Source organism: Phallusia mammillata, chromosome 2 (assembly GCF_965637545.1).
Source record: "Phallusia mammillata chromosome 2, kaPhaMamm4.hap1.1, whole genome shotgun sequence".
Lineage (NCBI taxonomy): Eukaryota > Metazoa > Chordata > Ascidiacea > Phlebobranchia > Ascidiidae > Phallusia > Phallusia mammillata.
In genome coordinates, this window is record NC_137253.1 from 19,643,554 (window position 1) to 19,656,643 (window position 13,090).

At 39.6% G+C, this 13,090-nt stretch overlaps 2 protein-coding genes across 3 annotated transcripts; both read left to right on the plus strand.

Moving 5' to 3' along the window:
* Window positions 1–973: 973 nt before the first annotated feature.
* On the plus strand, window positions 974–2,352 carry LOC145212171 (uncharacterized). Its single transcript, XM_080080213.1, has one exon. It carries the CDS (start codon window positions 1,032–1,034, stop codon window positions 1,632–1,634), a length of 603 nt encoding a protein of 200 aa, XP_079936339.1. The 5' UTR covers window positions 974–1,031; the 3' UTR covers window positions 1,635–2,352.
* A 2,632-nt stretch (window positions 2,353–4,984) lies between these two features.
* Window positions 4,985–11,320, plus strand: LOC145214323 (uncharacterized). 2 transcript variants are annotated; one of them, XM_080082834.1, is made up of 8 exons: window positions 4,985–5,875; window positions 5,954–6,076; window positions 6,160–7,091; window positions 7,187–7,323; window positions 7,814–8,014; window positions 8,784–8,986; window positions 9,063–9,203; window positions 11,001–11,320. In XM_080082834.1, exons 2-8 carry the CDS (start codon window positions 5,958–5,960, stop codon window positions 11,047–11,049), a joined length of 1,782 nt encoding a protein of 593 aa, XP_079938960.1. In that variant the 5' UTR covers window positions 4,985–5,875; window positions 5,954–5,957; the 3' UTR covers window positions 11,050–11,320. The 2 variants fall into 2 exon arrangements, with proteins under 2 accessions (XP_079938960.1, XP_079938958.1); XM_080082832.1 differs by having other exon boundaries at window positions 4,994–5,875; window positions 10,008–11,320.
* Window positions 11,321–13,090: the final 1,770 nt, after the last annotated feature.

Sequence of the window (13,090 nt, forward strand, 5' to 3'; positions counted from 1 at the left end):
AGATCAGAGAATTAATTGAGAGGGTACTGAATTCCATACAAATGGAGTAAGAACGGTGGTGTTTACAAACCCTGTAAGATTCGCAAATGCAAAAATATACAAACTACCCGATTTTAAGTTTTATGTCGAATTTTTATTTGAGTTTTTTTTAAGATACCTTATAAATGATTTTTTTGCAGATAACTAAATGCATTCTAGTTGTTAATTTGTAGTCTTTCATTTGTATCTGTAGTTCTTTTTTTGTATTAATTTTGTAGTCCTCATGCCAAGTCTATTTGTATCTGAAACATGCGCAGGCAGTTAGTCGTTACAAATCCACGTCAACGGCACCTGCGGGAAGATACAAATCAAACAGTTTTATGATTAGAAACTTGGTCCAACCTGAGGCCCGCGGGTAAGTTTCATGTGATCTATCAGGCAGTTTGACTTGCTTTATTGCAACTATTTTCTTCCCGATGTTATTCACCAGTAAACTGCGGAAATAGGGCTTTTTAAGGGTTTCTAAGATTAATAAGTTGACTTTCTTTGATATCACAAATGCCATTGTTTCCACACAACCCCATTTTATACCGCTTATTATGTCAATACGTTTGTGTTCGCGTACACATTACAAAGCTTGTCAAACAGTGTCAAAATCCTAAACTTATACATTTGTTTATGGGTGATAAATGTTGTTAAAGTCCAGTGCTTGCTAGTTTATTGTTATATTTGTTACAAAACGTGATATAGATCACATCTAGAATGGAATTCGTTTATAATTTCGTTAGAATATCGCCTTCTTTCGCACCAAATTATAGTAATAACTTCAATAAAATGTTTTGCACAATAAAACCGCGCAAATTTTAACAATGTAGGCTACTTTTTATCTTGGCGGAAGTGATAAGACACAAGTTTCATTTATTGTTGCGTCACTCATTTGACAAAGGCATTGTGCTTTAACAACAGTCCATTTCGCAGAGGTCCGTAAATACATTATAAATAATACATTTTGTCCGCAAAGTGGCAGTAGTAAGTTGTGTTTTTTTTGGAAAATGACGGAATCAGAAGATATGACGCCTGCTACCTCGGAGGAGAGCGTGGCCGTGCCTGACCCATCAGGTCGACGTTCCAAACGCCATGCCGCTTACAACGTTATGGTGAAACGTGCCATCATTTCCCTCAAATCAAAGAAGGGCTCCTCGAGAAAAGCAATTATCCGTTACATTTGCGCACACAACAATGTAAAGAAGACGAACTGTGTTAGAGCTGTCGGACGTGCCATTAAGCGCATGATCAGATCCGGAATGCTATACAGAAACAAACGCGGTTCCTTCAAACTTACAGGCAAAGGCCGAGGCCTGAAGGCCAAGAAGCGACGACGAAGACGCGCAAGCAAGAAAGCTGGGCGCAGGAGGCGCAAGAAGAAGGGACGAAAGGGAAAGAAGTCCAAGAAGTCAAAGAAGAAGAAGTCCAAGAAGTCCAAGAAGTCCAAAAAGGGCAAAAAGAAGAAGGGAAAAAAGGGAAAGAAGGGCAAAAAATCACGCCGACGTGTAAGGCGAAGAAAATCACCCAAACGCGCTAACAGGCGACGTAAGGGAGCTAAGCGCCGAAAGAGCAAGAAGGGCAAGAAGCGTGGAGGAAAACGCAAGCGTTAAATCAACTTCAATCAAAATCATCAATATGAAACATACAGGATCCCGGAAAACAATCAATCAACAAAATAAAAAGGCAAAAAACGGATTTTTATGCTTGGTTTTTGCTCTGAAGTTGACCAATGATCTGTACGAACTGTTATTAGTTAGTTTTTCACAAAAATACCGACTAGTTGACAAAAAACATCGACAAACATTGTGTTTCTATTTTAAAGAAGAATGACAAAAACAACAAAATTGACAAAATGTTGCACAATCGGTGTAGACACAGGTATTTAACAATTTATTTCTGTGAAATAAATTTGGTAAAAATCTGTAATGTAATTTTCGTAACACATAAATGCGTAAAATTTTTATTGTTATTTTATCAATTCGATTATTTCTCCCAGAAATTGTTTTTTTTTAACTGTTACAATCAATATTAATTTTCTGCTTTTTTTTGGAAAAAAAGACCTGAAATACATATCAAAGAACTTTAAAAGAAATAAAACTTAATTCACAAGTTACAAGAAAATCAGGTCAAACGGTTAACCTGAAGATGGTAATTTTCAGCAGAAAGTTTGGACAACACTTGGTGGCATTTTTGTGTCTGTTAAATTGTCATTTTTTGTTTTGGGGGATTTTACGACGTTAACGCTTTTACATTAACAAATCCCCTTCAATACCAGCACACGTATTACAGATTTGGCAAAATAAAAGCAGTTGACAACTGTAAATATCAGCCATGCCCAGGTTTTTTTTTTAAGGTTTGGTTTGGGTGACCGCTAAGTAGTTTTAAAAGACCGCAAGTGTTTCATTTAAATACCAAAAATAGCCATATTTGCTTAAACGAATAATTAGTCAAAATTTTGGGAAACCGCTGGAGAAATTTGGGGGACCGTTTCGGTCCCCCAAAACACCTTAAAAAAACACTGGCCATGCCTATGTTACGCAAACCATCGTCTACACATCAATACATTGCGGGCTGCAAGACTGACAATTAGCCTATTGCGCAGTACTACAGCAACCAGCAGTGAATCACGTTCCAGCACACGTTCGACTCACGACCATATTTGTAGTTTTGATGACCAGTGAGGTCTTGTGCCATTTATACTCTTCTTTAAGAAACCTCTTAAACCTTTTTTTATTGCCAATCAGGAAATTCGATTGTTTTTCTTACACTGCGGACCTGCAGAGACATTCGCATTGAGTGAATTATTGAACATAGACCGAATGCAAAGCGATAGTTAAATGAGGAAAAGCTGCGCACAATTTTGTCGGGTCAACGAAAACTTTAGTTTTCATCGTTTATTTGATTTGAGGGAGCAAAATATATGACAAAAACAATAGCTTGGTAATCTACTTTCGAAAAATTACATTTCGACAATGGCTCTATATATGCTCAGGTTATATACGTCAATCCTTTTTGTGATACTGAGCATAACGTCACTTAAGCCACGTTTTGAGAAAAACAGTTATAGGTTAGCTACACTATTCACGGTTTTAAATAATCTGAGCAAAAAACATATTCAGTATATTTGTGTAAAACATAACGACGTTTCGATAAGGGTTATTGTCATCATCAGGTCATAAGTATTAAAAGCGACAGAAGGCATGCAACTAGGTGACGCACCTTTATTTCTTATGGCCTGATGATGACAATAGCACTTGTCGAAACGTCGTTATGTTTTACACAAATATACTGGCTCTGTTTTTTTGCTCATACAAAAAAGGGTCATCAGACCTTTTGGTAATCATTTCTATGTACGGTAAGGCAAGGTCAGCTGGCGCGGTTGTACCACTGCGTTACACAAGCTTTCGGCTTGATACGCACGTGACTCGCTACGTCACATGATCAAAGTATGGGTGCGTCACTAGGCGATTAGGTTCTGGACCATACAACTTGGAAACTAATTCAAAATGTTATTAAAAGATGGATCACGTTTCTACATTTATTGTTAACATATTGAAAATCTGAATTTCTACCGAATGTGTGTTTTGTCTTGGTTTAAATAACGAAAAGTATCTTGTCGCGTAGCTGTTACGAAGATGGCTGGGCAACAAATTTGCGAAATTTTTTGGCAAACCTAAAAAAATTCATAATACTTTATTTATATTACAGTATTGTTGGGCAATTAAATGGCCACCAGCCGCCAAAGGAGCAGAGCTGACCGAGCTCAAATATTGAGTCTATTTGCGAAATCTGTGATATCGTGTTACAGCGTAAAAAAATGCGCTGAACGACTTTGAAACAACACGGGCATATAAACTGTTTTGTTTAGCACCGGTGTTAGCCCAAATTTAAGTGCTTATTGTCGAAACTCGAAACTTTTTTTAAATATAACGAAATATCTTTAACATAACTTAGGTATTACCTTGAAAACTAATCAAGGGATTTAGTCACAAGATTTCACGGCGCACTACTTATGGCGCAATGCAAAATGGCGCGTCGATATCGCATTCGCTCAACCGCATCGTGCTTTCGCCCTTTTTTGCGCAGAACGTTCGTGACGCACAGCTCATATTGTTTACGGCCGTTTGCGCAGATCTGTCGATCGCAGTTTGAAGGCAGGTTTGGCGCTTTGGTGTAATGCAGCTGAGAGGAGTTCGAGAGCTAGTGGAGCCCATGGCCGATGTCTGTGGTCCCGGTTTAGACGACATCCAGCATTGCGTATCAGTGGGCAAATTTGAGATCGACCATTGCGAGTATCTGTCTAGCTCGGTTTGAGTCTTTTGTTGTGTTAGAAGGTTTCGCCCCGCGGTTTAACACGTTCATTATAAATAGTTAATAGTAAGAAGTCGGGCTTGTTTCTAAAGCTCGAATTGTAACCTGTACATAACAGAGGTAAAAAGCGTGTTATCAGTAATGTATGTCATGGTTACTTCATTTAAATTCAGAACTGCGCCGACTACACAAATTATCTGAATTTTACGAAAGCCAGACCGTTTCGGATTCTGACTCTGTTAACACTATGTTTTGTAGGCTAATTGTTTGCAAAAAAAATGCGGACGTTTAAAATTGGTTGTGGCGAACAGGCCTAACTTTCTCCATGTGTAAGGTGTAAGCGTATTGGTGATATTACTCATCGCAAATATGATTCCAGATTATTAGTTATTGTTAAACTTTTAGCTCTGTGGAACTAGTAGTATGAATAAGTTGCATAAAGAAAACTGGATATTTTATCTTGACGACTGCAAATTGACCCCTTCTTTCTGTCCTATTCTGAGAAAAGTCGTGAATCATCAATTTCTTTCGTGCGATTGTATGAATGCAGTGTTTGAAAATGCGTATGATATAATTAGCACTCTGTACCATCTTGGTAGCCTACGTCCATTGAAAAGTTTTTCTTTGGAATATAAAATTAAAAATAGGGTGCATTAGAGTAAAATGTCCTGCATTGTCCGCCAGTGCGAAGGATATTTTACATTCATTTTAGTGGAGAGTAACACGTCAGTTTGTTGCTTGTCTTTCTATTTTTGCTTATTTCGGTAGGTGAACCGGCGAACGAATAGTGTTGTAGGTGCATTTCTCATCAATATTTAAAACACGTATTAGGTAAGGCGTGATTGTACGGAGGCGGTGCCTACTGTGTTTAAATAGGAACAAAGTCATCCTTCCCTGGTTAGCTACATACAAAACCCATGTCTAACAAACTGGGATAACCGACCTTTTACGTGACTGTGTTTTAGATTTCACTTGTTCAAAAGCAGGCGACTAAGCTAGATTCCTATTTTGCGAAAATGCGTTGTTTTGTGCGGTGCGCTTAGTGGTGTTAAGTTCGTCCGTATTGTGATGCCGGAAATTTCTGGTCTCATACGACTTCCTCTCTTGCGGACCTGTATTGATGCACTGCAGTGCGGCTTTAGTTATAGTAGATTTTTGTGTAAAATACAAATCGTTCCTGCTTTACGAACCAAGCAGGGCGAGTGAGGAATGGCAAACTTTATTTACCAAGATAAACATTGAAGCGTTTTTTCCAAAATTCCAAATTTGCCAAATATCACACATGTTTCTAGATGTGAAGCACACTGATTACCCAGGATGATTTTTAGTGTGACACTAGTTGTTGTGCCTGGTTTTGAAAGAATTTGGTTGGAAGTTGGAACAAATGCTTATTGAGAAAATTTTACATGAAATTCATACTTGACCTGTTCACTGATGTGTTAGGTTGGTTTGATTTAATTTAGGTTTTCGAAATGATCTGTATTATCTTGATTTGTTCCATATTGTGCTGAAAAGAAGAGAAGTAGACCTTGGGGACTAGGTATGTATTTCATGCAATCACTGTGATGTAATATTTAAAGTGTACAATGTTCTTGTACAAATAATATCAATTTATTAGAAAAATGAGTACAATGGAAAAGAAACCTGTGCAGCCTGTGCGAAGATGCAGGAGAGCTGCTAGCTTGACCGCTCAAGCTTTGTGGAACATTCAAATTGAAGATGACTCGAAGCCTGTTTCAAAGTAAGTGCACTTATTTGCAGATATCCTGTTGTATCATGCAACACATGTGTATTTTTCAATCCCTTTTTATTCTCTTTTTTTAGGACAGCAAGAAAGTCACCAACTCTTCAAGATGTACAAAAGATTGAAAGCCAGAAAAAAACATTGAAACGTGTATCAGGGGAGGCAATTTCTCATACCCACAAAGGAGGAAAGAAACAGAAGTTGTCTACCAATAAATGCAGTGGTTGGACCTTTCAGCCTACCAAACCTCTTCAATCCCATGCTGGACAAAAACCTCAAACGAAAAAGTTGACAGCTTCAGTGGCACCCCTTGTTAAACCTGTTTCCAGTGGACCAAGAGTGATGAGAGTTCATAATCAGAATGTGGGCCAACATACAAACCCTATTTTACTGTTACCAGTTTCAATTAAAACTGACCAAGGACCATCAGGTACCAATGAGGTTGGCTCTGTGCCAGTCCTGACTTTTCAAAATCCATCAGATTTTATTAATTGCATCCGATTAAACAAATCAGTTACAACCACAAACATGGATGTTGGAAGAAGCTCATGGCAAAACTCAAGTTTACAACTTGCACCCATGAAAACCAAAACTGTTGTATACCCGAAGCCCCCTGTCAGAAGTGGCTTTGGACTGACAGGAAGGAGATCAGATCTGATCCAAGTCAGCCAATCTGGCCAAGATGAACCCCTTAATTTAAAAATGGGTGAAACAAAGATTCCCAGCTCTTGCAAACAAGTGTTTGCTCCTGGAAAAGTTAAGGCTGGCAGCGCCAGACCTGTGATGACGTGTACAGTTTCTATTCCCTTAGCAAAAACTGAAAGCAAGGTTTCGATTGCTAAGGTATCTGGTAGCGTTCGAGTGGAAAAGTCCAAGGACGCGATTAAACAAATATCCTCTCGCACGAAATCTGGAAAAAACTTATGCAGCCGAGGAAATACCGCAAGCACTTTAATCGGAAAAACAGGCTCTACCTACAGAGCAAAGCAGGACGCTAACTGCCCTTCACCAGGTAGGAGCGTGTGCAGTGTATCCGTTTTGACACACAGATCCGTTTGGTTTCTTGACGGCCTGTCTGTTACTGTTCTAACGATTTATTGTCCACAGAATATGCTTGCTCGTCCCCTGATGTCGATGACGTACATCGTGACGCGCGTCATACATGTAACCGACCACACATAAACCTGCGACAGAAGGCTGTTCCACCTCCCGGTACAATCGAGTACGAAGAGTACAAAGTTGAGGTATACACATGTGTATGAGCAGAATGCTATTAACTGCAACTAATTGAGTGCTTGATAGCATTCTGCCCGGCCGATGGAATGCCAACACTTGCACGAACCGAAGGTTTTTAGTAAACGTTTACCAGAATTTTAATGTCATTTTATCTCTCGCCCAAGTATCGTGTAGTTAGTCACTAGGCACCTGATTTATGTTGGCACAGCTAAACAGCTGTAGTTTACTGCATTGTCGTGTTATGTGCTAATTGCTAGCTGCAGTTGCAGCAGTTGTGTTGCGATGGTGATTCATCAGTAGCGCCAGAGTTGTCCTATTTCCGGTCGCTCTTCACACCAACGTTAAGCTGTAAATTGGCTGTACCACAGATACCTAATGCCTGTGTCTATTTCTTGTTTGCCTTATGTCAATATGCTCTGTACTAATCCCACAGTCGATCAACCAGTCGAGTGGCCTATAGCATTAAACATATTTACAACTTTCTGTGCTTAAATGCAGCAACGACGCATGCTGGCAGATGCGATTTTACGGAATCAAAAGCTCAGCTCTACGCTGAAGAAGCCAGCTCTTTCCAGACAAGATTCGGACGAGGAAAGACCCCTTTTAAATCCGAAACTACTTGCCAATTATGACTCAACTGATAGCAACAATGGATGGAAGTGGATTGGAAAACCTTACTTTGGGATGGTTTACAGCGTGGTTAGTGAAATTTCAAATACATTTTAAGCCAAGGCCAAAGTTATCTCAGACAAGCATAAACGCACTTGCTTCAATAATCATTGCTCCGCGGCTTTATACCCCCAGGCCTAGAAGTGACTGGGGATAATTACCATTTTGCTTGGTGTAGATTAAATAAACATGGCTGTCCATGTAAATAAACACAATGCATTATACCCACGTTTGTGTGATTTCTATGTGACACCAACCCTGCTATATATTGCTTGCTGTGTCTGCTAAACCGATCAAGCATGACGGTTGTCGGTGGAATAACGATGTAAAAATGAAACGATTTTAAATCAAATGTGATGACAGCGGCGTTATAGTTTCTGTCCTTACTTGATTTCCTGCGCCCAACAGGTTCTCTGATCAACCGACTGCTTGCTAAAATTATTTCATTTCCAGCGAAATTGTGACATTTATAATGTAATGAAATAGCGTGTAGTCACGAAGTACGAAGCTTAAGGTTGGGTTAAATGCCAAAAAGTCCGCTATAACCGATTGGAGAACCCCGCACCTGACCTGGGAAACGTGAAAACCGGTCGCGGGAAAATCTTATCTACCACGAAAGCCAACCGGGACCAAACGTCGGTGATTAGTGCACCTCAAGCAGTATGTGTTTTCGCACCATCAAACAGAGATCCAGAAATTTTAAGTCAACCAATGATCTATTTAAAGCCACTACGTGAACCGCTGGGGGCAATGATTCGTATTTGTATCAAATGTTTAAACACTAGTATTGTTTTGTCAGGAATGTGGAAAGTACGTGCGTCGTCGCTGTTTCCCAGCCATGACCCGTCGTGATGAAGATGGACTTGCTGTCGTAATGGTTCGTGACTGCGTGTTTTTGTGTGCTGGAGGTGACGACGAATCGCCGTACGTTGCCAAAGTAACCGGCTTATGGGAGAAGCCTCAAACTGGTGACATGACGATGAGTCTGCTTTGGTACTACAGGTAATGCTAGAACTAAAACGCGTATACTCGACGGATTGCTGTTTGGCACCGAGGTTTACCTTGTCGTCTATTTAAGACCGGAACATACCGAAGATTCACGAGTACACGCGTCAAACCTTTGTGACGACGAGCTGTTCTTGTCACGTCATCAGGACGAGATTAGTGTCGCCTGTGTTGAAGACCGGTGTCACGTGCTAAGCTATTCAGAATACTGCAGGTAAATATAGACTTAGTGTCCACGCTATCTATATTTGTTCACATCATGTGTTTATATTTGAAATATGGAGAAAGTCATTTTTGTAAATTGTTCATCAAAAATACATGCCTGGCTGTCAGCGCATACAAATTTTCAACCTTATAACTACAGCCTGCACAAACACCTCGCTAAAATGTTTTTTTAACAGCCTGATATTCTTGGAATTTGAAAAACAGTTCCAGGCAATTATTTCGCATAATCATGGTATAATCGACATTTGAGCGACCTATTACATCAGGCGTGTTTTTTCGTTGGGTGCGGAAGGACTATTGTCATACCAGGTCGTGATTGATTTTATTTGTGACAAATTTCAGTAAAGTGCAGTGACCTGAAGTAAGCAGCGTGCTGTTCAGGTGAAATTTTAACAGAACAAGCACAAGACCTATTTATATCCGCCCCATAATTACCTCGATTCGTACGTGCTGTTATTCTATGAACATGCGTTTGAATTGAAAATCACATTTTATACAATTGGAACTAAAATGCATAACGTAAGAGGTTTGTGCAAAATGTAGGTTTTCGGCGACTGCGTTTGTGCTACCACTAATGATCCTGATAGCGTTTAGTGTTGTCGCAAAAGTCCTAAACGTAAACACAAGTCCATCGGTTGTAATTAGTAAATAGACATTGTATAATGCATGTAACTCAAGTAATATGACATGGTGTTAGAGTTGTTCGCCGATTAGCTGGATTGGATTTCATGAGAGCTTTTCCAAAACACGAACGGCATTATCGATTAACTAAAACGCTTGTAATTGCCTGTAGGGTTCAAGCGAGGCTACACCGTGATCAGGCTTGGAGGAAATGCGACCAACGAAAAATGGTCCCACCCCTTCCAATCAAGCGATCCCGTGCCCGACCAAGTTTACCGGGTGAATCGCCCGTCGATGATAATAATCTCTTCTTCAGTCGTAGAATGTATGACGTTAAAGGGCGACGTGTGTTAAAGTATCTCCCTCCGCCAACCTCCCTAACTGGCGAATATTCAAAACGTGGACCAGCGACCTGACAGCAGTTAAGAAAAGTTTGCTTGACAACTTTAAATTGGACATGTTTTGGAGCCAAGGACTGGTTATTGCCGGGATGCGATTAAAACTGGGTCGATATATTGGTTTGATAGGTGGAAATATATGGGATTCGCACTATCACAGGATTACAAAGCAGCGGGTTCTGCTTCTTTCCGTGCGATCGATAAACTCTTACAGTTCGCGGACCTGAATTAAAAATCGTCAATCTGCTATTGACCGTTGGATGAACACAATTGACACGATTCGTCAACTATGTGGAAAAGCTAACAGTATCCTTACCATCCGAATTGCTGCTATTTAGTCATTGTTGTTTCGCTACTGACGGGTTGCAGGCCGCCTATGTCTGTGAAACATTTATGTCGATTTTCGCCTTGTTGTTTCGGCTTAAATAATATTGTTGCATTGTGTGGTTTTATGGACACCCCAAAACGGTCAAAAGCTATAAATGATGTATTGTTTACAATAAAAAAGTACATAACTTTCATCGTACTTACAGAGTTTGCGCACTATCAATAAACGTCCACGTTTAGTAAAAATTAATGCCAAGGCTGCCACTTAGGAACACACTTCTGATCTACCTCATTTATCAAACAAAAACTCTAAATTCTCGCACAATTTATCATTTGCAATTTTTCATTGCCCAATGACTTCTCAAGAGGTCACCGGAGTTCGTTTGCGTCACCTCAAATGGACTGTGCGGAAATAAATTATTCATTTCGACCTGTTGCAGCATCCACCCAACGGTGCGTGGAAACAAACTGCTTACGATAGATGCGTAATCCAGCTCATAAAGGCTTGTTCCAAGATCAACTGACGTCAATTAGATATCACTCGTTCGTCATTCATCTCGCTGTTTGCTTTGTACAAACGCTGCGCTATTTTTCGCAAACTGTGCTTCTCTTCGCATAAGTTCGTTCGTACCTTTGATGTATACGCGTGTTTGTTTGTGCTTAACCTGCCCAACTGTACATATTTTTCTCAAGACTGTGCAAGTTTGACCTGAAGTTGCCCCGAAATACTCAGAATAAAACTGCACTCTGATTGGTCAAATATGCGGTCAAAAAATAAGTTTGTGTGCTAGACTCGTATGTGCAAGACTGATTGTTAACCTCTACATGATTTCATGCTTATAACCGCTCAAACCACAATATAAGTCAAGTCAAAGGGAGGTAGACAAAAATGTTGCTGGGCAACGTCTGTTTATGTGTCCCGAAATATATTTGTACGGTTTTATGTCGAAGAAAGTCTTTAATTATTCGTATGTTACCACTTGTGCAACGCAGAAAAACAAGGAAGTTGACTATCACTGACTGGGCAAATTTGCCGGCGCACTTAGCCACAAATATAACAGCAGAGCATTACGCAATTTTCATGTCGCTGTTTCCCAACCTCTTTATACCTACGTCACACTAACGTGCTAAGTTTTTGTACGCACAATACACTAAAAAACACCGTTTAAAGAAACTAACTTGCAACTTTATTGTAATAAATGTCGACGCTACCTTCGGTAACGAATTAAAGATGCACCCAATCGACTTAAATGGGTTCGGCCGAAACCGAATATTCGGCAGTTTAGCCGAATATATTCGGCCGAATCAACCGAATCATTTATGACGTCATGTGATGTCGTTCGCTGCGCGTTTGACATGTAAACATCAATTTATCTAGCAGACAAACAATGCAGAAAAGTTGTGTCTCATTATCTTTTTAGTTCTGTGGGTTTTAAGGTTGCCTATGGGCCATGGTTGCCAGCCTGCCAATGAATTACCTTTCATCAGCAGTGGGAAAAACGATGATGTTTTTTAAATCGCAGTATAGTTGTCGTGATTTTAGTTATGGCGCAGTTTGAAAGATTGTGAGGTTTCTTATTGAGCCGAAAAGACAAGTTTTACGTTTGAATTTAATTTCGTAAAAGATTCGGTTTCGGCCGAAACTAGTCGATTTTGTAAAAATGGTCGATTCTGCCAAATAAATTCGGCAAACCGAATATTCGGTACATCTCTATAACCAAGAAGATCAAAATTAAGTGCGTGCGTTGTCACGGACACCTGCATTCGTCACTATAAGCTCTTCAACATGCGATGATAGTTGCATTCTGCAATAACAAGTATTTTCAGGACACTTGTCAATCTTTCACGACGCATTATAGTGGTGATTTGTTAAAAAGTGGTTTTAAACTAACATAAATGTTTTCACTTGCATTAACAACAAAATTCGGTTTAAAAACATCTATCATATCATAAAGTAGATTTGTATGGATGATGCAATGTTTGAAACCCCCCAATAGCCAATTTGTGATGTATTTGCAAAACTGAATTAAGCCGGGTAATTATGTTTCAAAAAAGGGTTAAATGCTTATTGCGTGACAGGTGTTAACCGATTCGTTGGACTTAAACATGCTTACAGCAGCCCCATCTTCATGCATTTTGCATGGAGCAATGAAAAATTCCTGGATGAATAAAATAGAACATGTTTTAACTCAAGTAGAGGTCACACATTTTTGCTTCATGTCATGACTCATTTAAGCTAACAGCTGCTGTGCATGCTGCAGAGGAAACCGATGGTTAGCATCTTAATTCTACCACTGACCCTGCAAAAGGCTAAAAACCCAACACGACAAAATTGCCAGAAAAAAGTAGTCACAACAAGATTGTTTGTATTGTCGTTTACTTAAAAAAAAACGAACATGACCAGGCTATATTTTCATTTCAAAGATTTGTAGATATATAGGCTTCCAGCCGATGTGATTCTTTGTGCAATTTGTAGAGCGTGTGGAGCCATACAGGGGCGACTTTAAGATGTTAATGTTAAGCCAGTGGC

Bases quoted from the DNA above. Each gene is read 5' to 3' on its own strand.
- LOC145212171 (XM_080080213.1), top strand. From the start codon at position 1,032: ATGACGGAATCAGAAGATATGACGCCTGCTACCTCGGAGGAGAGCGTG.
- LOC145214323 (XM_080082832.1), top strand. From the start codon at position 5,958: ATGAGTACAATGGAAAAGAAACCTGTGCAGCCTGTGCGAAGATGCAGG. The intron at 6,077-6,159 runs GTAAGTGCACTT...CTCTTTTTTTAG, and splicing joins GACTCGAAGCCTGTTTCAAA to GACAGCAAGAAAGTCACCAA. The intron at 7,324-7,813 runs GTATACACATGT...GCTTAAATGCAG, and splicing joins ACGAAGAGTACAAAGTTGAG to CAACGACGCATGCTGGCAGA.